Source organism: Lycium ferocissimum, chromosome 12 (genome assembly GCF_029784015.1).
Source record: "Lycium ferocissimum isolate CSIRO_LF1 chromosome 12, AGI_CSIRO_Lferr_CH_V1, whole genome shotgun sequence".
Classification (NCBI taxonomy): domain Eukaryota; kingdom Viridiplantae; phylum Streptophyta; class Magnoliopsida; order Solanales; family Solanaceae; genus Lycium; species Lycium ferocissimum.
This window is the reverse complement of record NC_081353.1, coordinates 31,946,718-31,968,203: the sequence shown is the minus strand read 5'-3', so window position 1 is coordinate 31,968,203 and position 21,486 is coordinate 31,946,718. Positions and strand designations below refer to the sequence as shown.

Below are 21,486 nucleotides of genomic sequence, written 5' to 3'. Positions count from 1 at the left end.
CGTGTATACATGAGAACAGAATAAATATTAAGTACTATGACATATGTCCTCGTGGGATTTATTAATTCTTAAAGAACGTGTAAAGTCAAAAGTGAACAAGTAAAAGTGTACGGAGGAAATAAATTTGTGTAGTAGAATTAAAATTGAATTGCAAACGTCTATACATGAGAAGAGAATAAATATTCAGCAAGAACATGAAAAGTCAAAAGTGAATAAGTAAAAATATACGGAGGAAATAAATGTGTCGGAGAATTAAAATTGAAGTGCATACATCTATATATGAGAAGGGAATAAATATTAAGTACTATGGCATATGTCTATGTGGGATAAAAAAATAGTTGGGTAAAGTGTACAAGTTATATAGCTTATGGTACAAGCATTCATTGCATGTACAATTTATAAGGCTTTCGGTACAAGTGTTTGATGTTGTGTTGGTCCTCCTTACAGGCTTATATATAATAGAATAGAATAATAGAAAAATATCCTTCCTAAGACTTCACATTTGCTACAAATAACTAAATTGTAGTTTACTTAGAGTTTCATGCATAATGGATGATGAAAGTTCAAAACTAGAAGGACTTAATTGCAAATGAAATATACTTCTTGAGAAAAATCGCTAGTCTTATTCTTTTTGACTTTTCAAAAGTTTTCCACTTGCAATGTTAGTGGATAAATTAATGGTAAATTTTTCACGACAATAATGATAATGTTTTCTTTCCTTTGCTACTCAGAACATTTTTATACCAACAAAGAATTCAGGAGCCATCACTACTAGAAAAACATAGGTTTTTCTCATCGATATTTAGTGTTAAATTTGTGATACAAAATATGATTTTTTCATCTCATTTTCATCAAATCAGCTCACTGAAAAAACGCATAATGAAAAATAAGTTTCCGGCAGACTGCTGCTGGTATTGGAAGAAGGCATGTCATTTAAGAGATAAGTTTGCCCCTGGATATATTCAGAATGGGTGGCTCACACCAATTGGCAAATATACAGTAGGCAGTGGTTATAAATGGAACAGGGGGGAACAAGAACAATTGGTATGGAGTAGCTGGATATGGAACAAAGGGATAATACCAAAACACAGCCTCATTAGCTGGATTGCTATGCATAGGAGATTATTGACAAAAGATAGACTCTATAAGATGAGGATTAGTCAAGATGATAAATGTTTGACTATAGAGCATTTGTTCTTTGAGTGTAGCTTCTCAGAAACATGCTTGGGCAAAGGAATACAAATACTAGACTTTAAAGGTATATGGAGGAGATTGGATAGAACCACCATAGGTGAACTAGTTATGGGAACACTGGCAACACTGGTGTATAAGATATGGAAGGCCAGAAACTCAGCACTATGGGATTTTAAACTCCCTCAACCTCAGCTGCTATGTGATCAAATTAAACAGAAGTGCAAACTTAGAAAAGATTCTTTTTTTAACAGAAAACAGAGCCACAAATGCAAAGACTGGATAGAGGACATACTTAGATAGGATAGTACACTTGTATAGGATTGGGCTGTCTTTACATAGCATAGAATAGCAGTTTACTTCTCCTGTTGGCTGGTACACTGTAATGGTTGGTTCGTGGAGATTAATAATATATTTTTCTTCACCAAAAAAAGAAATTGGTTTCCGTTGGAAAACTTTCTAATTTTTCCGTGCAAAAAATACTATTCCTATTTAGGTTTTTTCCACCGACATTCAGTGGAAAATAGCAACTAAATATTTTTCAGTGGGAAATTAAATCAGTGAGAAAATAGAGATTTTTTAGTAGTGTATTGAATAAAAAATGTTTAATTACAGATCAAATTACTCCAGTTATTTGTAAAAAAAAAAAAAAAAAAAAAATTATGTCCCCACAAAATATAAGAAGAGAATTTAACTTGTCTTGATTAGACCAACTCAAACTCAACTAGTTCTGAATAGTTGCGGTGATAGAATTTTCATTAGACAGTTAAACATTTACTATGTACTTTTCTGAAAGAGAAAGTTCATCCGAACCTCATTCCGTCCCTCTAGCTCCGACCTTGGTTCAGGACAATTGTTTTGTGGTCATTGTTGCTTTACATGTCGCATATAATCATCTTTAGATTGAGTATAGTTTTTGCGCACTAACAATATTTAATTTTTCACCATCAAATTAATTTGACCTATAACGACAAGTAACTGTAAATATTATCAAAACTTAATTTGGCAACCTAAAAAGAAAGAGTACATTACATGCTATAGCCAGTAAAAGTATGCTAATAGTGTGAAATATCACAATGTGTATATAGCTTAAATTCATTTAATAAAGTAAATGTATATTTAATGAAAACTAAGTAGATTCAAGTTAAGGAAACAGTCCATATATGTATTTGAACAATAAGAGATAAGAATCATTTTCATTTTGTTCAATTTCAAATTTATTTTATAAGGAAAGTTTATGCATTCGTATAAATTTGAAGTTCAAAAATACGTAACACAATTGAAGACTTTTTCCACCGTCATCATATTTGAAACAACAAAATAAACTTTGCAGAGAATATATGCTAATGTACAAACACAACACACAGCTGAGCACTTCATAATAAAAAAGAGCCAACTTATTTTATTTATGATATCTTCTTGAATTTTGAGCTATGAAAAGTCGTTGAAAACTTGTTACTGACTCATATGTTCCCATACATACTTTAAAGCAGACACGACTAACTTTTTAGCGGGCGAATATGATTCTCTTCAAAGAAATTGGAACCAGAAATATTTTAAACACGTCTAAAGACACCACATGAAAAAGACAACACAAGAATTAACACGTCTAAAGGCACAATACAAAAGTAACTACTTTAAACTGATTTCATAATAAAAACTCAGAAGCCAAAAGAAAGTTTAGATCAAAAAATAAAAAAGGTAAAAAGGAATACATGTTTTTGTTTAATCATCCTACATTAGGTCAAATATATATAGAGCATTTCTTATCGCAAGCTTTCTATTCTCACTACTCGAACCTAATGAAGAAATCTCAATCATTATATTAGGACGAATTTTAGTGTCCAATTTATGTATTTATCAAATCAATAATTTTAGCTCGGACCGTACAAATATTAAAAAATCTATAAATAAATAAACACCTATTCCTATTCCAAATGAAAAGAGAAACTAGACTTTTCTCTTCATTATTGAAATATGTCATTCAATCGCAACGGGATACTCTAAAACAAAACTCAACCCTCTAAGGCTGAAACGAATTCAAGAATACGATCTAGGATCCCCCGTTCCGATCCTTGTCTACTAAACAGTTGCACCCTACATTCGAACTTAGTAATTAAATGGGGTGTAGTAAAATTTTAAACTCTCGAACCCCATAAAGGTTGAATTCTAAATATATATTATACAATTGACGTATGAGCTAGGTGTCACAAGAATTTATCACAAAACCAAGAAATTTGAAAAAATCAACCTAAACTAATTTCACTATCTCTTTCACTTTTAACGGAATCTCTTTTCTTAAGATCAAAATAAAAAACAGTGGTAACCACAAAACTCCATTGAACCACCAAAGCATACAAAAAAATCAAAACCACATTATCCCACAACAATTTAACCACAACTGTCGATTCAATAACTCTCTCGAAATCCCAACTGTCCATCGCCATCTCCACCTCCATCGTGCCACGTATAAAACCCGAAAACAAAACAAACAACCCGGACAAAACCCACCCGCATACCCGTTTTCCCTCCATCAAACCCGACCCGACCCGGATAGCATCAAACCCGTATATCCCTTCATTAACCGATGCCACGAGAGCCAAACCCGTAACCGCCATCATATGGAGCTCCAAACCCGACCCGAGACCCGCAACCACGACCCGAATAAACGGGCCGGTCTCGAAAAAAGCAACGAGCATCCCGGGAAATATGGTACATGCTTGCATGGTCGCGTAAACGCAAGTGGTCGTAACCAAAACACGTATCCATGCAGTTTTTACCGTGGTAAAAACTGTTTTTACCGTCGGTTTTCCGTTCGAACATACGGAAAACGCGACATTTACCGCGGAGACCGCGGTAAAAAAGGAGAGTAAAAAAATAGGAAAGAAGAATAAAAGTTTTAAGTGGAGTAAAGACTTAGCTTCTTTGTTTGCTTCTTCTAATACATGTCCGGACTCAACACGTATAGGTGAAAATAGTGAGAGTTCTTCAAGGTGTTGAATTCTAAATTTTAAAGGGAAAGTTAGGTAGGAAAATAAGAAGAGGAAAAAAGAGAGTGGAAAGGAAAGGAAAGTCAAAATTAAAAGAGAGATTTTTTTGGTGGAAATGAAAATTTTTAAGGAATTAAAGAAAATTTTAGCAAGAAAAAATAGGTTGTTTGGTTCTTGGGAAATATGATCGGAATTTTCTCCGGTGGGCATTTTTTTTTTTTTTTTGGAGGTTATAAGATTTGAAAGGAATGGTGGAGGTGGATTGTGGACCTATTTATATAACTTTACTTTTAGGAATAGTTAATCAAGAAAGGAATTGGCTTTTTTGAACCATGTGGAAGAATAGTACGAGGGTCGTCGTATATTTAAAAACAATAGAAATTTATTGAACAAATTGACATGAAGTTGATAATGTTAGACTTTTGAGGACTTGAGATTTTTTATTTATCCATTTTTTGTCTAAAATAATTTGCACATACCGATCAAATTCATGTTATGTAGGATCTATTTAAAAGGGAAACGCTTTATATAATTTTTTTTATTTTCAATGTTGAATCCGAGATTTTTAATCAAAAATACGTCGAGAGGAGATCACATTCCCCTTTCACATCCTTTGATGAATATTGTTAAAGGACTTGAGGTTTACTTTAGAAGTAGTTCTTTAGTATAACTATCTGAATTTTTCAATTATTCATGGTTTCGTGTTCATTTCTTTCATTTAATGAGTGGGAAAATGTGGAGCTTTGCTTTTGTACAATCGGAAATTGTTCAATTTCGTCTTCGCTATATTTTTGGTTCATTCATATTATTATTATTATTACGGAAAAGGGCCAAATATACCCCTGTACTATCGGAAAAGGGTCAAATATACCCCTCATTATAGTTTGGGTCCAAATATACCCCTGTTGTTATACTTGCGTTCAGATATACCCCTCATTTTAACGGAGAAACACGTGTCATCATCCTATTGGTCTATTTTAAAATGTCCCTTAATCAATAAAAATCCAACTCATAACCCGGTATCTAATAAAAAAAAAATCCATACCCATACCCGGTATCCAATTAAAATGAAATCTTTGCTCCTCCTTCGCCGCCTGTCCATTTCATCAAAGCTTTCATCTTTATGCATTTGCATTTTGCTATACTTTTGCTTTTTTTTCCATCAATCAAAATCCAATTCTTCTTCCACTTCAGCAAATCTTTCAGCTCTCTGCTTTTACTATGCTACTGTGTTGTTTATTATCAATTGGATGGACTTTTTTCCTATTCAATATTTTCAGCTTGAACAAACTTTTCAACTTTATGTATTTACTATGCTATTATTTTCTTTATCCTCCATCAAAATTGGTTTCTTTTCTTCGTTGCGACAAAGTTCTTAGCTTTCTGCATTTACTATGCTATTATGTTATTTATTCTCAATCAATATTGAATTCAATTTCAATGGTGAATTGGATGGTCCCACTATTGCCGTATTTAATCTGCTCCAAGGCATTTAATCTGCAAAGAAGAAGAAGGGGGAGCAAAACTTTCATTTTAATTGGATATTGGGCGTGGATATGAATTTTTTAATGGATACCGGGTTATGGGTTGGATTTTAATTAATTAAGAAATAATTTAAAATAGACCAATAGGATGATGACACGTGTCCCTTCATTAAAACGAGGGTATATTTGAATGCAAAGATAACGGTAGATATTTGAACCAAAGATAACTAAGAAATATATTTGGGCCACGATAACTAGGGGTATATTTGGCCCTTTTCCGATAGTACAGGGGTATATTTGACCCTTTTCTGTTATTATTATTATTATTATTATTATTATTATTATTATTATTATTATTATTATTATTATTATTATTAAATTGTATCGTATATGTTCTCATTATTGACGGGGTTAATTCTAGTGTGAAATTAGTAAACTCCATCAATCCAATCCTCCGAGAAAAGCGATCCAGATTTACCTTCAAGTTTGAATTATGTCTTAAAATATCCTTATAGGTTGAAACATCATTAGGGTCAAGTTTAAAAAAGTAAACGTTTCTTTTAGCGGCAGAGATAATAATACACTAAACATCTAACTGAGTGCAAAGTTACTCAATTTCAAATAGTATATGAACAAATTTAATCATTTTGGTGCAGGCTTGTCCGTAGTCAGGTCAGGGGTATACGGTTTATAATAAGCTGAATAGATAGTTAGTTTTTGTTAGATATATATAGCATTCGTATAAAAAAAACGTTTTTTTTGTTCATTTTAGAGAAATGTGAGGAAATGAAAACCAACTTTTATGAATCAATTAAGAAGTTCCAGAATGTTTTGTAAACGAAATATTACATTTTTATCGCATTGAGGATCTTTTTGAACAATCAATACATAAGAAAGAGATAAATGATAATATAGACAAATACTGTCATAGTTAAAATTACTAAGTATTGTTCTTAAGAGGGTATGCAAAAAAAAAGTTCAAAATAAAATAACATTATGAACTAGATGGATGATGTAAAAATAATCCCTTTAGACAGGCCACGTAAATTTTTTGAAATAAAGAACATGTTAACATCATTGGACCACGTTAGACTGTTTTGCTTTAATAATAGGGTCGTGGTGGATAGCTATGTCTTTTCTTACAGATTTCTGCTTTAGAGCTTAGGTAATAATCTTTATTTATTTATTTATTTATTTATTTATTTATCTATGTTTAATGATGAATGAAGTTAAATAAATTATGTCACCCTGGTAATCCAAGAAACTATTAGTATTAGATTTAGAGCTTAGATAATAATAATCTTTTTCTTGCATGTTTTGCGAGACTCGCTCCAACAAGAGAAACTATGTGCATTGTGTACTCATATAAAATAACAAAGGCTAATAATAATAATAATAATAATAATAATAATAATTAATTCAATTATTGTACTTACCCAAGTGAGTTTTTAATTAGGGTACCCTTATGCTTATAGGTGGATTCTATGACAAACAAACAGCAAAATAAATAGATACGTACAAAAATAGACGATTAAATTAAGGGCATTTTACATAAATGGCAAACATTTAGGGTTTAATCAAGCTGCATAGCTAATGTTTCAATATTTACGTTCTGTAGCAAATCAGTCCAGCTCCCACATGTGTATTCAATTTTATTTTTTAGCTGTATTCAAGAATACAACAATTTTTTTCCAACTGTATTCGTAAATAACTATCTGTATTCATAAATTGGCTTGTTGTATTCATGAATACAACTATTAAAAAAAACTAAATACATATACACCAATAATATAAAATACACCAAAAAATTAACAAATATGCCATATTTTTACTGTATGTATATAACAAATACAAGCGAAAAAGCGTATACAACATAAATACACCAAAAAATTAACAAGTACGCCATATTTTTTCGGTATGTATACAACAAATACAAGCGAAAAATATTATATACACGGTAAATATACAACAAAAACAAGAAAATCTACATTTTTTCTAGATCTGACCGGAAAAATTTTTGGTGACCGGAAAAAATTCCGTAATACAACAACAACATTTTTTTATCGTTTTTGCTTCCAACAATGCTCGCATCCGTTATAGATCCGAGCTTTTTTTCATTTTTGCTTCTAACAATGCTTAGATCCATCGCTATTTGGTGCTTTTCCGATAGATCGAGTTTTTTTTCCTTGTTGGCGCGGGAGAAGAAAGGAAAAAGGATATGGCCGGATAAGAACGGGAAAAGGGAAGGGGTACCGCGGACGATGGTGAAAAGGTCACGGCATTTCGCCGGAGCTCCGTGGGTGTGGTGGCCGGCGGCGGGGTAGCGGGGAGAAGAGGGGGGAAAGAGATAGAGAGATGGGTTGGAAGTGAATAGTGGGATGAGTATTCTATTTTTTTGTGTGTGTATATATATATATATATAGTTACTAAATGGTATTAACACACAAATATTTGCTACGAGAAGTAATTAAATTAAACTATAGCTACTAAATGTCAATACCCACTATTGTTTGTTATATCATGTAGTTATTCCTTAAATTAATGATTGCTTTGTTAATCTACACATTTCTATATAGCCTACCTATTTAGCCATTTTAAGCAAATCTCAATTGAACAAATCTTTTACATTTAAGTACGCCATTTGCTAATTTCCTGCCTTGGCCATTTTTAAACATCATTATTGTTTCAAAATTTACCGCTTTTAAAGTATCTTTTCATTTTCTAACCTTTAAAATGTCGATCTTTAGAATTTAGAATATAGAGTATAACATTATCTATTCTTGTAGTTCCTTATCGTTTGATTTCTATTACTACTTGTTGTTGCTTGTACTTCAATTAGCATATTATTTTGTGGTAGTTAAAACTCCTTTCCGTTAAATCGGTTTATCCTCGCTTACTATACTATTTTATTACGCTTTTAAAGCTCGCTTTGAATTCTTTGGATCTTATCTTTAGAATCTATCGAAAGCTTTTTTACTTCTATCCTCCTCAGATCTCATTTTGTGGGATTTCACTGAATATGTTATTGTAGTATAACATTGTCCAACATTACATAATGTTCTAATTAAAGTATAACATTGTACGTTGAAGATAAAATTAAGAAATACCAATCGGTGCGTTTACGGCGGCTCATAAAGATGCTTTGCAAAGTGTGATTTTACCAATGGTCAAAGACTTCTTTTCTGATTGGGCTATTAAGAATTTTCAAAAATATATAGAAAATGAAATCAAGTGGCCTCACCCTCACGTGAAAGTGGCGGCTTTTGTCTTTGAAAGTGATATCACCGTATTAGAGGTGTCAAATAGATGGGTTAAATTGAGTTTAGCGGGTCAAAATTAATTAAGTTAATAAATGAGGTGTTATTGTCTCGCCTAAAAGTTATTTGGGTTGAAACGGATTGAGATAAAATGGATTAAAATGCAGATCATAACTCAACCAGTCCAATTCGAGCTTTTAATTGCTTTATTTGTTCTTTGATAATATTTTAGTACCTTATCAAATTATTATTTTTCTTTAAAATGACTATATATAATATATTATTTTCTTGCATGCAAATATTTTGACAAGATTTCTCATTTGAGCTATATAGCAGCCCAACTTTTGATGAGGTTGAAATGGGCTAAGCTAATGGGTGGGGTCAATAAGGGTTATGTTTTTCTAAGCTAATTTTACCACCTCTAATCTTGATTTACCACGGTAAATGCAGTGAGATGAAAGTGCATAATCAAAGGTCTTATTTAGAGTGCTCGGAATGGTTGAGTTTTTGTGAAAAATGTTGATCTTTACTTGACACGAATCTAAATTGATTGGACTAGTAAATACTTAATATCAGGTGAGAATTATACTAAAAAGAAAAGAACTACACCTTAATTGCAAATAAGCTTCTTAAAATTTCTTAATTCTAAGGTTTCTCAATTGATATGCTCTCCGGAAAAGACGATCTAAGTAGTGATAAGCCAATCTCTCATTTCGAGTATTTGAGTTCAAATACGTATATGGAACATATTTATGTCATTTTATCACGTATAGCTTGTTGGGATGGTTTGGGTTGAGACCTGAAGGACTCAGATAGGTTTTGAAAGAGTTTTAAGGATCTGTCAACTTTTTTCTGTGCCCAGACTTTGTACATCCAGGGGCGGATTTAGGGGGGTGGGAACACCCTCAGCAAAAAATTATAATGTATATACATGGTTGATTTTATGTGTTTGTGTACATATATATGTTTTGAATACTCTAAACAATTCAAAAGGTTAACTCAATTGGTCTAGACTGTTCAAAATTCTCTCAAATACCAAAGTTCGATACCTAAGGACAACATTTTTCTAATGTTTAACTTTTGTCCTTTTTTTTTTTTAACCCCCAGAATGAAAATTTTGAATCCGCCACTCTGTACATCGCAATTCCAAAAGAGATGTCTCGATCGCTAAAACATTGAAATGACGAAAGAAAAGTAAAATAACAAGATAGTGTATTCGTATTATTGACGTCCAACTCCAATTGAGTCTTTTTCGATTTAATAGTAGGGGCCAGTTTTTCCTTCTGACTATTTCGTGGACTATAGTAACAAAAGTATTCAGTTGCAACTTCTCCTTCCATAGAAATTATGAAATTAAACTGTGACTGGTCGTTCAAGGTAGAAATAGAAATGAGAATGTATCTAGACAACTTTCTTAATGTCCAATAACTTGCAGATTAGTTTCCTTGAACTTCACCAAATGTTAACTTATAAGGCATTTTAATTTTGTTAATTCAAAGTCATATCTTTGTTTTAAATAGTGTCTATAATAGTCTAAAGTATTCAAGGTAAAAATTTAATAAGAATTGTATCAAGGTAAAAATTTATCTGCAGAGAATGTTAGTAAACCAACTCTACTATACTCTGATTAAGTGATTTAATGATACTTATAAGTATCTATTAGTTTGATGTAAATACCCTATATGGATAAGTCTTTTATCATTATATAAACATGCAGGATCCACACGTTCGTAAGAATAGAACAATTAATTTCATTTTGATGACAAACGATAAATTATAAAAGTATAAAACTAATGATATTATGCATTACACACCTAGGATAGAGACTATGCATCAAAAACTAGTCACGATCGAGGGAAAGCGTGAAACCTTTCCATGTATAATAAATAATTTTAAGGCAAAATTTATGCTTGCAGATCGAGGGAAAGCGTGAAACCTTTCCATGTATAATACATAGTTTTAAGGCAAAATTTATGCTTGCAACCCGCTAGAACGGGTACACAATTATATTTATACATACATATGATCATCTCCAAATCATTAATTTGGGAAGAAACTACACTAAAGGAACATCAAGGAAACTGCAGAGTTGATTTTTTTTTTTTTTTTTTTTTTAACACGACAAAATTCACATACGTGTCATTGATTCAATCCTCCATAAGTTCAAGAAGCAACTTTCCGAAAAACTTAGCATCTATGTGCTTCCACTCCATCATTCTCCTCTTCATCTTCAGTATTACTTCTGCGATTCTGTCTATGTTTCCTGTTTTCCTGATTTCGGGGTTCAGATCCTAGAATAAATCAAAATATTTTAATCAACTTAACATTCAAAACTAATGTAATACTTGACGACTTCTCAAAGTTAAGCACCATTGATTCAGGTAACAGAATAAAACACAAATATTTGCATATAAAAGCATGTTATAAACCTTCTTTTTTGTTGTTAATACTGGTGGTATTCAGGCAGCTAGCATGCACCTCGGCCTATGTTGCGGGGACTTTCCAAAAATGTTGTTATACCCGTGTCAGATCCTCTAAAAATACACTACTTTTGGAGGTTCCGACAAGCATACATCGACATTTTTGAAGAGTCCGAGCAATATAGACCTCGACTATTTCACCCGATACCTGCTAACTTCCAAGAGCACAAATACTGGAAAACTCCGCCTAGTATGTTAAAAACTCTTTACACATACTTCACATGTATAACTCAACTCTGACAATCTAAGAGATTAACACAACAAAACATTTGCATAGAAAAGCACGCTAAAAATCTTCTTTTGTTTAAGCAACGGTGGTGGTCAGGATGCTAGCATGCACCTCAACTATTTCACTTGATACCTGCTACTTCCCAACCCGGATACTGTTAACTCAGCCTGGTATGATGAAACTCTCGACACATACTTCTCAAGTATAGCTCATGACACCCTAAAAGGTAAACACAATATTGCAACAAAGGTACTACCTAAGTGATAAAAGGCAAAATTTGCCCCCATCAATGAAACATCATGCTTAGTTGTGTTGTGTGCTAGTGGGAAGTAGCGCAAATTAATCGAGGTGAACGCAAGCTGTCTGATTACCACGGTTGTAAAAAAACATGAAACACCATCAACTACAAACTAATGCAATTCATGGTACTCAAAATCTTTCCATCCAAACTCAATATAAGGTATCTGCATAATCCTATGGAGGGAGCAATATCTATCCTGACAGAGTAAGCATACACTATACTATCAGTGGCGGAGTTTCACTAAGGTTCATCATCTAATCTATCTACATAAAACAAAAAAAGTTGATCTTCTGTACACAATGTTTTTTCTCGGCAACGGGGGTTCGAATGAACCCCCTTCCCTCTAGCTCCACCACTATACATACTATGTACACCAAGGATAAAAATGTCGATGGTAATTTAATCCATCCACAACAAGCATACACTATAATAGATACCCTTGGAATTAGTCGAGGTATGCACAAAAAGTCGGCCCGAAGACCACGGTTATCAAAATAAATTATCAACAAAAATGTCTTAAGGTAATTGAATACAAATTTGTAACAATTTTACCATATCCTTAGCTACTACTCCCTCCGTCCCAAAAAGATTGTCTTACTTTCCTTATTAGTTTGTTCCAAAAAGATTGGCACATTTCTATATTTAGAAACAATTTAACTTTATGAGATGATTTACAACCACATAAATATCTAAGGCTTGTTTTGGACCACACATTTCAAAAGTCATCCTTTATTTCTTAAACTCCGTGCCAAGTCAAACTAAGACAATCTTTTTGGGACGGAGGGAGTATCATTTACCTTATCAACAAAATAACCCTTTGGGGCAAAATAACATGTGGAATTAGTCGAGGTAAGTGTATGTTGTCTGGACACCACGGTTATCGGGGAAAAAAAATATCATCAACTACAAACTAGTGCAATTCATGGTACTTTAATCTTTTCATCCAAAACTTAATGTTAAGTATCTGCAAATCCTATTGAGGGAGCAATACCTATCCTGACAGAGCAAGCATACACTATACTACAGGATTTTCACTAAGGCTCATCATCTACTATATATACATAAAGTATATAGAAAAAAATTTGATCTTGTGTATACAATATTTTTCCTCGGCAAACCCCTTCCGCCCCTCTACCTCTGCCACTATATACTTTGGTCGAGGCACACACAAACTGACCCGAACACCACGACTATCAAAAAAAAGAATTATTACCAAAAATATGTAAGGTAATTGAATAAATTCAAACAATTTTACCATATCCTTAAGCTACTACTATCATTTAGCCAATAATACCATTTATAGTCAACTAAAATGACCCTTTCGGGCAAAACAACATTAAAGATAGATTCAAAACCATACATAAACAAAGCACCAAAAAAAAAAAAAAAACCAACACCAAATTCAAGAACTTACAACTCAGCAAATTTCAGCTAGCCAGAAACACCAACAGCCCACCATCTCTTCCAATCTTCATCACTCATAACCGAATCACCCGACCCGACCCGAACCCGTGCCCGACAAACGGGGCAATTAAGCACCCTAGTGAGCCAAGAATCAACACATTTCACATGAAACACGTGTCCACAATCAGGCAATTTCCTTACATATTCACCATCCTTAAACCCATCCAAACAAATCGCACAATCCCCAATAGATGATTGATGTTGGGACACACCACCACAATAAGGAATCTCCTCCGGGAAAACCAACGGCGGAGAACGTCGACGGCGGTGACGATGACGGCGGCGAAAGGCTGTGGAAGTGATTAAGAAGTGAAGAATAACGAGAGCGGCGAAACCAAGAAAGAGAAGGAAAAGAAAGAAAAGGGAAAGGAAAATAGCCATAACTATACATTTTAAGAAAAGGGTAATTAGTTTTCTTGGTTTATTGTTCTGATGATTTGTTGTTTTTGGGATATTATTATTATTATGGTGGTGTTGGTTGCCTGTTAGGCGAACTGATTCTTGATTTTGAATTTGAATTGGCATAGATTTATTTCTTCAAAATTCAGAGATGGGTGTTTTGAGATTTTTGAATTTGATGAACAACAAATGAAGAAAGAGAAAGATTTTTTTGGCTTCAAGATTTTGAGATTTTTGAATTTGATGAACAACAAAGGAAGAAGGGATTTGTGTGAAGATATGGAAAGAGAGAGAGAGGGGGTTGTATATGATCTATGGATTTTGTTGGTTCATGGAAGGTGATGATGATGAAAGAGGATATACCACTAAAGAATGGCACATTGTTTGGAGAATGATGATTAAAAAAGAATAGTTGTTATGTTGTTATTAAGAAAAAATAAGGGTAAAAAAATAGATTGAGACGGGAAATATTATAAAAATAATAATAAAGCTTATTATAGCTATTCTTCGAGCATCCGCTTCAGTGTGATAGTCCGCATAAAGTAGATTTTGCTTCAGTGTAATGGTCCATAATTCTCATAAAAAGGGTTGTATTAGGCGAGTTCCGTGCAACAAGGTCGACCGAAAAAATATATAAGGAGTTTCGAAATTAAGACCACTCATTTGAAAAATCACCTGCTCAACTAATTTGGCTATCATTGTGAGGTAGGCTTATTTATATCACAAAATAATACGATAATCTAAGTATAAGAAATAATATATAGTACAAGTAACCGCTCAAATTATTGTTATAATAGCCCAAAATTTGTTAGATGAATCTTTCTATAAAATACTGAATTTTCATAAATTCAAATAATTAGAACTGCTTAGGAACCATACTTTTCAAATATTAATAACCATTTTTGGAATTTCTTGTTTGGTTTGTTAAGGTAGAGGAAATTTCATGGGAAAAAGAAAGGAAATGCTATTGCAAGATATGAAGTGCGCGTAGGTGTCTGTGCTGTGTTGAAATGTGTGCCCAGAAAGTTCATGGTCTTTGGAAGGTGACTAGTAAGTTGTTGTTGTTGTTAATATAATTACACGGGGTAGGGAAAGGAAAAATGAGAGGAGGAGATTACAACGTGAGGATTCGAACTCTGATCAAGGTAAAAATTTAAATTGCCAACCAATTGAATTACTATATCCTTAGGACTAGTAAATTGTCGATTCTGGTCATAATGTTAATAATATCGACTTTATGGATTTTTGTGGTTATACAAAATAAAGTTCAATTTAAAGTGTATTGCTAGCATACAATTTAAACCTATTTGAAAAAGTCATTTACATACCTTATTGTATAGGCGGCCTCTTAACTTTATTCTTTTTTGAAATGAGATACAGGACAAGGTGAGAATGATCGCCGTAGCAGACAAGATGAGGAAAGCGAGACTGAGATAATTTGGACATGTAAAAAGCAGGTCCGAGGATGTTGCACTGAGGAGTTGTGAGATATTAACTATAGCTGAAATTAGGAGAGGTCAAGGTAGACCGAAGAAGAAATTAGGGTGGGGGGGGGGGAGGGGATGGGGATTGATTAGACGAACGTGACACAATTTCAGTTAGTTAAGGACATGACGTTATATAGGAAGATATGGAGGTCGAGTATTAGGGCCGAATGTTAGTAGGTAGCTAAGTGTTGCCATACTTTTAGTAGTATATTTTAGGTATCGTTTAGTTTCTTTTTTCGACTATGTGTATTGATATTTGTTGCTACAATTATTTTGTATACTACTATTTCGTTGTCCCTTTTTTTTTTCTTTTTTCTTTTTTGCATCGGTTACATCTCCTTTAAGCCATGGGTCTATCGAAAACAACCTCTCTACCTTACAAAAATAGAGATGAGATAGGCGTACATTCTATCCTCTCCAGACCTCACTTGTGGGATTACACTGAATCTGTTGTTGTTGGAATGGGGCAATTTGCAGGATTGTCCTTCACTGCAGGTGGTCTTTAATTTTTGTCCCTCAAATTGGTGGTCTTTAACTTTTGCCCTTCGCTAAAAATTTCTTGATTTCGGGTTTGAACCCCCGCTCAGTCAAAATTTAAAAAAAATTGTAAGGTAGAGTTTGGATTCGCAAGGCAGAATTGCAAAATTCTACCTTGCGCATCCAAACATCTGCCTTGTGATTTTTTTTTTTTACTGAGATGGGATTTGAACCCATAATTTTAAGGTATTAGGCGAAGGACAAAACTTAAAGACCACCAATTTAAAGGACAAAAATTAAAGACCACCCTAAATGAAGGACAATCCGCACAAAAAAAAGGTTGGAATGGACCTAATGGCTAATACCTTTATTTTATGTGGGCTTTCATTAACTAATATTGGGTTTCATCTGAATTAGCCCAATCCAAACAATAGCTATATCCCTTGGGTCCAATCCAAACAATAACCAGTAACCACTGTTGTTTTGTATGGGCTTCTTTCAGAATTAAAGTAAATTCTCCAGTCCAATTTTCATGGGGAAAGGATATATATAGCCGCTCGGCCATAAATAATTCCACCCTCTAGCCCAATTTTCTCCAAACCCAAAATGTAGCAATTAAACAAATTCCATCCATTAGCCAAAACTTAAATAAGACAATTTTTAAATAAAAACCCAAACAAAAAAATGTTTGAGGCGATTTTTATATATAATATGTGTCATTTGTGTATAAAATATGTATCAACACCTATCTGTAATGTATAGAAACTGTATAAAATATGAGTCACCAAGGTATGTGTATATAATATGTATCATTTATGTATATAATGCGCATCGTAATGCAGTCTGTGGCCTGTATAGAATAGAAAATTGTATCATTTTTATATATAATATGTATCATTTTTGTATAGAAAGTATATATATAATTCCAGCATGTGTATATAAACTGTATTAGTCTTGTATAGAAAGTGTACCATACGTATAAAAAATGTATTATAGAAACCGTATCATTGTGGTAAATAATATGTATCACTATTGTATATGTAAAAAAAATATCATATCATTATTGCATAACATGTGTATAATAAATGTATAATTAACGTATAATTTATGTATAACAAATGTATGATTAATTCCAGTATATGTATATAAACTGTATCATTCTTGTATATAAAGTGTATATATAATTCCGACATATGTATATATCTTTATGTTATTTCAAATTTATTGGGCCGTCGGCCTTAGCATTATTTTGGGCCGACCGACCATTTTTTGGTATTATTTTGGGCTGAGTGGACTTTTGGGGGTATTAGGCCCAAATATTGACCAAATGTGACATTACTTTGGGTCATTGGACACACAGTGTCCTTTTCCCAATTTTCGTCCAATCTAACTGAGAGCTCTAAGTAGCATGAATTGGAGGAGAGATTTCAATCCTTTGCAGTAAAATAACAATAACATCCTTTACTAACTTACTATCTCAAGTAATATCGAATAATTAGAAAACTAACAACATTCTTTATTAACTTACTATCTAACAACATTCTTTATTAACTTACTATCTCAATTAATATCTATAATATTTAACCTACCTCAAGAAAATTATTTGCAGATAATAATACTATCATATGGAATCACAAATGAATAACATGAAATTCTAGCAATCCATCTCTACATAGTAAGACAATAAATGTATAATACTTAGTTTGCCTTATTTCTCTTAACTAGTTACCATATTTTAGTCAGTGGACACCTAGAAAGCCACTATAAAAGATAGTGTTTTAGTTTAGAAATATCATCAGTTAATTAAATAAGCAATTTATAGGAAAGATGACAATTTCTAAAAGTATTCTTCTTCTACTTTTGGGTGTTGTGACAACTTTGTTCTCTATAGTTTTGGCTACACCAGGGACTGCTACATTTTATACGAGCTATGTTCGTAAGTAGTTTTCTTTTCCTTTCAAATTATTCCTCTCTTTAAATTTTATTAAATAAAAAAAAATCAATAATTATATTAAATCTCGTTGTTATTGACCTTTACCGCACTACCAAAAACAAGAATCAGTTACAGAATTAGATGCTAATATGTTGCTAAATAGTCCATAGCTAATATAAATTTTTTTTTAATCACAATCTATCACTAAATTGGGTTAATGACTGACTGTTTTTGTTTAACAACATAAGTTGTCTATCGTTAATTCCTACTTTTTAGTGACAACAAAGCCTATAACAACCGTTTTTTTTTTAAAAAAAAAAAATCTCTATAGGCTAATATGGACTAGATTTAAACTTTTAGGGACCAATTTCCCGTCATTAATAGCCATTTTTCTTGGTTGTTTTCGTTTCTGAATTCAAGTGATTGATCTTTGACAAGAATTTTAATGTATTTTTTGCTAAACTTTTTATATATTGAAAAATGCAAATAATTTAGGTCTGATCGAGAAAAATGCTAAAGAGAAACAAAATCGATTAATCTTTGACATTTTAAACCTCCATTCAAACATTAATTAATTAAGCTTTCGTATATTCATGAGAAATTCAGCTCAACGTATTTCCTTATTCTTTAATTTGACGGTTATGTTTTGGGACGGAGGAAACAACCTCTCTATCTTTCAAGATAGGGGTAAGGCCTGCGTACACTTTATCCTCCCCAAACCCTATATTATAAAATTTCATTGGATATGTTGTTGTTGTTGTTGTTTTTGGGACGGAAAGATTCGAGCCACCTAATAGCAGTTCCACAAAAAACCATCCCCTTAACATTTACCCACGCACCAGTTAGATTTCTATTAGATACTACAATTCAAATTGTCTCATTTATTTATTTGCTTGAATTTAACTTTTTTACACCACCACCAAATCCAGTGTAATCCCACAAGTGGGATAATTTAACGCTGTAAAAAATATTTTTCTGATCGACAGCCTCGGCGTGTTACGGAAGCACACCGCAAGGTGCCATAATAGCAGCAGCAAGCGACCCTCTTTGGGCCGGTGGAAAAATATGTGGGAAAACTTTCAATGTGACATGTACTGGACCAACAAATCCAGTGCCACACCCTTGCACAGGCCGAAGTATTGTGGTCAAGATTGTTGATCATTGCCCTAGTTGTGGTGGAACCCTAGATCTCTCTAAAGAAGCCTTTTCAACCATTGCTAATCCCGTGGCTGGCGTTATAAAGATCGATTACGCCCAGTAAGTAACGACTAGTATCGATCAGCAGATGGATTTAAGATTTACGTTTTAACAATTACCACTAAAAACTGGCGAATTTCCCATGAAAATTTCCGAGAGAGGTCCGTCAGAAATTGGCTCGTTGGAAGCTTTTCCGACGGACATTCTGTCGGAAATCTAATATTTCTGACAGACTTCCCTTGGAAATTCACCTATTTTTAATAGTGGGATTTTTACATATATATATATCTATAGTCTGTATCGAAAAATTGCATTCAACCGACTCTTTAACCATATGCTACATTTGCCACTGGATATATGTCCCTCTTCATTTTAAGCATAAAGAATTTTTACATTTAATTTGTGTTATTGGTATAGTAAATACTTTATCACTTGCATGTGGTTTATGACTTTTTGTTCTATGATTTTCAGGACATCATGAGGACATCAAGATATCTTAAACATGCTTCTTTATAGAAGAAGGAGCTTGGAAATCAAGTTTATACTATAGTCTATAGTATATGTAGAACTATATTCCTTAGTGAAGTTGATTTGATCTATTCACAATTTGATACATGTACTTGATTAATTCTAAAGGAAAAGAGTTCATTAATTCATCTTTTAATTTCTTTGTTCCTATTGGTTTTAATTTTATGTTTCAGCCTAACATCTTGAAACTTTTAAGTGCTCATGACTTTGTTCTCCTTAAATTCTCCCTCCAAGTACCAAAAAAAAAAAAAAAAAAAAGAAGCAATAAATGATTCTTGATCCTCAAAAATGTCAAAAAAACCTAAAACAAGTTTAATTAGCCAAATCGACTTGCGCTGGTTCTTTTTCATAGGATACTCTTAATATAATAAAATATTGTTCGTTTTAGTCTAAACCTGCACGATTTTTCTCAAAAGGCCTCATATCAATAAAAAATCCTACACCTTATATGTAACTTCTCAATATTTTTAGCTACTAATGCGAGACTTAATTTGTTTGCATACCAACAGTTACAAATATGGAGGAGGTTGGTGTAATAGCCCATATTTTTTTTTTCTCTAGGCTTAGTTGGTAATTTAAATAAAAGAAGGAAATAAAAAAAAAATATATATATAGAAGAATTAAGTAGTACAAAATAAAAGAAAAGGAGGATTAAAAAAAAAAAAAGGGGATTTATAAAGAGATGTGGGCCAAGCCCACAAAAAAGAAGAAAAAAGGAATAAAATCTGATGAATTAGAAAAACGAAAAAAAAAAGGGACGATAGAAGCGAAAACAAGGAAAAAAAAAAAAAAAAAAAAAAAAAAAACGCAGTAGAAGGAAGGGAAGAAAAAGAGGGGAGAAAAATAAGGATTTTCAACCCAAATCATCAAGGTAATGCCTCTGATCTTTTATTTAAGTTTATTACATAATTATGGGTGAATCTTTATGGTGAAAACATGGGGATATTTTGAGGAATTGAGAAAATTTAGCTCTAGGGTTCTTCAACTAAAATCATTGATTTGAAAGGGCAACCAACATCGGATTTTAGACTTCTATATATCGTTGGAATCCTCTCGTTAAGGCCTTTCCGAAAACATAAGTCTTGTCGGGTTTTGAACACATTGACCGGAGGGCGTTTCCGTCCTTTAAAATTTGACTTTAACCGTTTAAGCCTCTAGAAATATAGAAGTGGTTTACCCTAAGGGTTTTGACCATTCTAAATCCGTTTTTGTGTAGTTTGAGGCAATCCGGAGACTCGAGAACGCAGTTTTGATTTATTGTGAAGTGTGCTTGAATTGTGAATTTGAGGTAAGTGAGACTTTAAGCTTTGGGTACTTGCTTTTCAAAACCCGTTTTAAAAATATGTTTTCTCTGCCTGGTCCATGTGTTGGGGCAAGCGTGTGCTTGGCAGAATCGGTGGTCCTTAAGGCTAACCGCATATACTTTATTTTCAAATAATTCAAAACTCTCTTTATAAATTATTTTGTGATGTGATATAGCTGTGAGCCATGATATTGGGGCATTGTGTATGCTTCCCTTAGCATTGTGTATGCTTCTTGATTATATTGGGGCATTGTGTATGCTTCCCTTAGCATTGTGTATGCTTCTTGATGATATTGGGGCATTGTGTATGCTTCCCTTAGCATTGTGTATGCTTCATGACATATTTGGCACATTGTGTATGTTGCGTGGATTCATAGTGTTGACTAATTCTTTAATTGCCACTTATGACGGTTCGTAGTGTAAATTGTGTTGAGATATATAATATATTTGATAAACGGTGGTTTGGACCTTGGTTGCTATTATATAATGATATATTCATGTGCGTAATATTTTTGTGCTTGTTATGTGTTTGTATTTTCTAACACTTGTTCCGGGGGTATTTGAAGTGGCGGGTCGAGGATCTTCTTGGGTTATATTTATGTATAACTCACTCCTTACTGCATGTCCATGCGGATCTTGTCGTTGAGAACGAGGCTTTGGTAATTGAAGATTTCGTGAGTGGATTACATTCTTTGAGGTGAGCCACCGCATTGTTCGTGGAGGCAGCCATTTCAGCTTTATCTAGTTTATTTCTAGTTATTTCTTT

The 21,486-nt window shown here is 33.0% G+C and overlaps 3 protein-coding genes and 1 long non-coding RNA gene across 4 annotated transcripts; 1 reads left to right on the top strand and 3 right to left on the bottom strand.

The window, feature by feature from the left end:
* Positions 1 to 3,437: 3,437 nt before the first annotated feature.
* LOC132039214 (uncharacterized) lies at positions 3,438 to 3,917 on the bottom strand. Its single transcript, XM_059429749.1, has one exon. The coding sequence runs from the start codon at positions 3,915 to 3,917 to the stop codon at positions 3,438 to 3,440; it is 480 nt and encodes a 159-aa protein (XP_059285732.1).
* A 6,825-nt stretch (positions 3,918 to 10,742) lies between these two features.
* On the bottom strand, positions 10,743 to 12,760 carry LOC132039028 (uncharacterized). The gene is made up of 2 exons (XR_009410338.1): positions 10,859 to 12,760; positions 10,743 to 10,791 (listed from the first exon to the last, which is right to left on the bottom strand). It is a non-coding gene; the product is annotated as an uncharacterized LOC132039028 (long non-coding RNA).
* A 603-nt stretch (positions 12,761 to 13,363) lies between these two features.
* LOC132039213 (RING-H2 finger protein ATL56) lies at positions 13,364 to 13,777 on the bottom strand. Its single transcript, XM_059429748.1, has one exon. It carries the CDS (start codon positions 13,775 to 13,777, stop codon positions 13,364 to 13,366), a length of 414 nt encoding a protein of 137 aa, XP_059285731.1.
* Positions 13,778 to 17,570: 3,793 nt separating this feature from the next.
* LOC132041044 (putative EG45-like domain containing protein 1) lies at positions 17,571 to 19,928 on the top strand. Its single transcript, XM_059431790.1, has 3 exons — positions 17,571 to 17,695; positions 18,679 to 18,949; positions 19,361 to 19,928. Exons 1-3 carry the CDS (start codon positions 17,587 to 17,589, stop codon positions 19,368 to 19,370), a joined length of 390 nt encoding a protein of 129 aa, XP_059287773.1. The 5' UTR covers positions 17,571 to 17,586; the 3' UTR covers positions 19,371 to 19,928.
* Positions 19,929 to 21,486: the final 1,558 nt, after the last annotated feature.